At 28.2% G+C, this 4,356-nt stretch overlaps 1 protein-coding gene across 1 annotated transcript in view; it reads left to right on the top strand.

Moving 5' to 3' along the window:
• The first annotated feature begins 312 nt into the window (after window positions 1-312).
• LOC111642544 (Down syndrome cell adhesion molecule-like protein Dscam2) overlaps window positions 313-4,356 on the top strand; it is a 75,805-nt gene continuing 71,761 nt past the window's right edge. Inside the window, exons 1-2 of the mRNA XM_023388895.1 lie at window positions 313-488; window positions 3,717-4,043. Of these exons, the coding sequence (XP_023244663.1) occupies window positions 434-488; window positions 3,717-4,043 (382 nt within the window). The 5' untranslated portion in view covers window positions 313-433. The remainder of the gene's footprint in view (window positions 489-3,716; window positions 4,044-4,356) is intronic.

Here is a 4,356-nt window from a genome sequence, read left to right as displayed (position 1 = left end):
TACTCCAACTTATCTATTTAAGATATCAGAGAGATTGAGCACACCTTTTCTACCATCCAATTTCATTGAACCTTAACTGATCATTAGTGAGGGAAATTGGTCCCCTAGTTGTCTTGTCAACCCCGCTGCACAGATGTACCTGACAAATGGTTCATTAAGTCCATTGCTAACTCTTGATTAGTTCAGCTGGGAACAACATTGAAAGTAAGGCGACAGCATAGGCGAATTGTGTATGTCTGCTCACAGCGCAGGCGCTCAGGTTAAGGAATACAGTGTTGGCTGACCACACTGCCAGTCAGTAGTATGAGTGAACGTCGATAGAGGACCGTTGCTACAACTTCTCATTCGGTTCTCTTCATCCCGTGTTTCTCTTACTATCAAACATTGTGTCTTTACAGATAACTTATCTCCGAACTATAGTGTGCCTGGACAAATGTGGTACAAATTGTGTTTAGTAGCGTTAATACTTATTTTCTATAGAGTGTGTGGTAAGTTCGATTTATTTCATTTAATAAAATTATTTTATTGAAAAATTTTAAGCGTGCGCGTTATATATCGTTACGAGACATTACGATAATTTTTTTTTCTTTGTTTCTTCAAGTAAATTTAGAAGCGCAGTTTTTAATTCATATATTTTAGAAAAAAATAATAATATAAAACAAATTTAGGAGCTTTTAAAACTTTATAAATTTATTTAATTCGTTATATTTTATTAGAATTTAAGGTGTATTTAGGATTTTTATAAGAGACATATTTTTAAAAGTTGAAAAAATGCGGCGAAAATAAATAAATAAAATTTATTATTTTTTTCCAGTATACAAAAGTTTAAATTTCCAAATTGCTATCTTGAAAAAGAACAATTTTGATGCAATATTTTACAATTAGATTATTTACCATAGCATCATTCATTTAAGTTTAGGTAAGGTTTCTAAGTATAAAGCTTATACAAACATATAAGGTCATTCTTTTTCTTTATTGCAATTTCCAGCAGCTATTACTCCGAAATGGTTTCTCAGAGAAAGTTACCTCTAATGCATCCCCAGTGTGTTTCCAAAGAATTTACACATGACAGGATTCTGCTTCATATAGGGAACTCTTGTCACAAACAGGTGGCTAGAGAGAAGTGTCACAGACTACTGCTTCAACGGCGTACACGGAATAATTTTCCTAGCTAGGTGCACCGGCATAGCAAACTTACCAGCTAGTAAATAGCTATGCACTATTTCCGTGTTTGAATCACCTTACATATTTCAATAGCGAATTTCTTTTAGTAGGTGTTGATAGCCCTTTCGTGTCCTTCTTGCAACATTTCTTAATATACTTTGTATCATCTCCTGTTATTTAAATAAGACCATAAATCAACTAGAAATGTTTGTAGCCATGTCTTTTTTTTTATTAATGGTTGACGCATACTTTGCCTCTTACATCGACCATGATTTAAACCAAAACGTTCTCTTACGGAATTTAAAGAGTTTAATAACAGAGTTATGAAAGGCTAAACTTTGTCACTTGTAGCTTTAGGCATTTAAAAATAAACGTTTAAAATTAAATTTCAAACCTTTTTAATTTATTGCAATTTAAAATAGAATTTAAACAGTTTAAGAGAACTCGCTGAATAAATTTCACTCGCATTATTTTCTTTTATTGATACAATTGAAAAGAATTTCAATGCAATATTATTCTATAATTTTTTCTCCAACTCAAAATTTTTATATGAATAAAATATTAATTCGTTTTCGTTTAAATTTGACTGTTTTATATATAAAGTAAATAAAAATACAAGCATTCAGTTTAATTTTAATAAATCTTTAATAAAATATTCGCAAACGATATCGATGCATACTACTCTTAAGATAGCATCAAGTGTCTTCGTGTCTTTAAGAGAACAATTTATCATTAGTTTGATTCTCAAGATTTTATGAAGTGGATATTAAATTAATTTTNAAATAAATATGATAAATTTATATAAAATTGTACACTTAAAATAAAAATAAAAAATATATATGTGCGCGTGTGTGTTGGGTGAGATGACATCCGTGGCATTAGTTTATTTACATTGTTTAAGAAATAATTTCATTTCTTGTATACGCAAATAAAAAAAGAGCAAATATCGAAATGTTTAAACAGAAACATTACTTTAGTTTGGGAAAATCTTATAAAAAAAATATTTTCTTGAAGTGACAAATAGCTTTCATCGTTTCAAACCCCACATGTTCTATTATAAAACAAAATGGATAGGCTTTCCCCACTTCAAGATACATGGTTGTATGGTTTTAAACAGACACGTTACGTTTTTTGGATACTATTAGAATAACAAATATATCTTAGAATAGTTATCATATCAGATAGTAAAATCATCGTAGCAGTAAACATCATCAATGGTTTAAATAATACTACTTCAATTACATAGATATGTAATCGTTAAACAATCTACATCTCTGTACGTAAAAATACAAAAAGAAATCTTTTATTATTATAATTTTTATAATAGTAAAGAAAATTATATAAATATTTGATAAAACTACAATTAAATTTTTAAAACATCTATTTTTCTTTCATCAAAGTTACTCGGAACAAGAATTCTGAAAGAGAATCAACTAAAATGCAATCGATCTTAAAACCTCGTTACTTATGGATTCCGTTTTGAATTTCCGAAGAAATTTTGCATAGTCTTCTTTTACAATATCATTCTGCATATAAAAATGACAAATTTTAATGCATAAGGATGAAGGAGAACGTATTCGATCGCGATCCCTCGACATTCGAATTAATATAGTAATAAGACAATGATGTTTAAATTGGAGGATTTAAATGTAAAAGCCAAGTACATGCCAATATTGGATGAATAAAAATTTACCTGAAAGGAATTTGATTATTTTCCTGTTGCTATCTAATGGCTTGGAAAACATCTCAATTTATCTTTAGAACTTCTAAACATTTTTGACGATGTTTTCGTTCGAAACAATTTATCAAGTTTTCTAATGTGTAACGGATCAAATGCGTTAAGTATAATTAATTTCTTCCTTTTTTTTATTTTCTTTAAAACAAAGAATCGATGTTTTTGAAAAATTGAAAATTATTCTTCGAATATTTTTAATGAAAGGCTTAGTAGAAAAGAACACTCGTTGCAATAAATTAAATTTTTAGTTTTTCAAGTTGTTGAAAATACTAAATTAGCATTAGTTTTGTACAATTTAATTCATATTTTTCTGTTATTTTTAAATTTTACATTTAAAGTTTTTTATAACTAATTTTAGTTTTTATCGTAGAAATTTTTGCATTTTCAAATTACATCTTTCTTAATTTTTAAAAATTTGACGGAGCTTCTGTGCAGTTTTCAAGAGCGGTTGTGGAAGAAATTCATACTTCAATTTTAAATGAAGTAATCAAGTGTAATCAAGAATGTAAATAAGAGAACAAAATATTGATCCTCTTGTATTATCCAATAATTATCGGTTATACAAAATTTCAGAAAAATAAGAAAAAAATTTTCAAGAAGGGGAGAAAAAAAATAAAACTAAGAACAAAACCGTCGATGAGGTGTGGCTTTATTCATTGACTGGTTAGAAATCGATACTTTGATGTCTTCTAACTTAAATTACCAAATAATGTATTTATAACTTAATAGGAAAGATTAAACGTGAAGAAAACATCGATAAGAAAGAGAGAATTTAATTTATTTTTTTTCATTATAAAAAATTTCTTTCTTACAACAGGAGGAAGAAGGATGACAAACACAAATAGAAAGGGACCACAGTTCATACACGAGCCACCGAAACAAGTAGAATTTTTAAATACCACAGGTACAGTGATACCCTGTTCGGTTTATGGGAATCCCACTCCAATTGTAAAATGGGTTACCGAAGACGGAGCTTCTGTAACAGATGTCCGTGGACTAAGGCATATCCGTTTAGATGGTACTTTAGTCTTCCACCCTTTTCGTGCCGAAGAATATAGACAGGATATCCACGCTATTGTATATCGTTGTACAGCAACAAATAGTGTGGGTACTATAGCAAGCAGGAACGTTCAAGTCAGAGCAGGTGAGTGAAAATATCTCGGAATTTTGTAATATTACACAACAAAATATCTGATAAATTATTAGAGATATATTTGTAAAGTATATAAATATACAAGTTATTTGTTTATATTATGTTATTTAATATAAAATATCTTTAAAATAATAATAATATCGTTATAAAATTAAAGTTGAATGAATAAATAAATGTAGTATAAATCTTTAAAAATTAATTTTATATAAAAGTAATTTTTAAAGTAGATATATTATGCAAATAAGTTAAAATAATTAATAATTTACAAAACAAAAATAATAAAATTATTTGCATTTTTTTGACG

The sequence above is a fragment of the Centruroides sculpturatus genome, unplaced genomic scaffold, assembly GCF_000671375.1.
Source record: "Centruroides sculpturatus isolate CEXI.00-Female unplaced genomic scaffold, Cexi_2.0 scaffold3, whole genome shotgun sequence".
NCBI classification, from domain to species: Eukaryota; Metazoa; Arthropoda; class Arachnida; order Scorpiones; family Buthidae; genus Centruroides; species Centruroides sculpturatus.
Note: the sequence above shows the minus strand (reverse complement) of the source record. Positions and strands in the feature narration are given on the sequence as shown.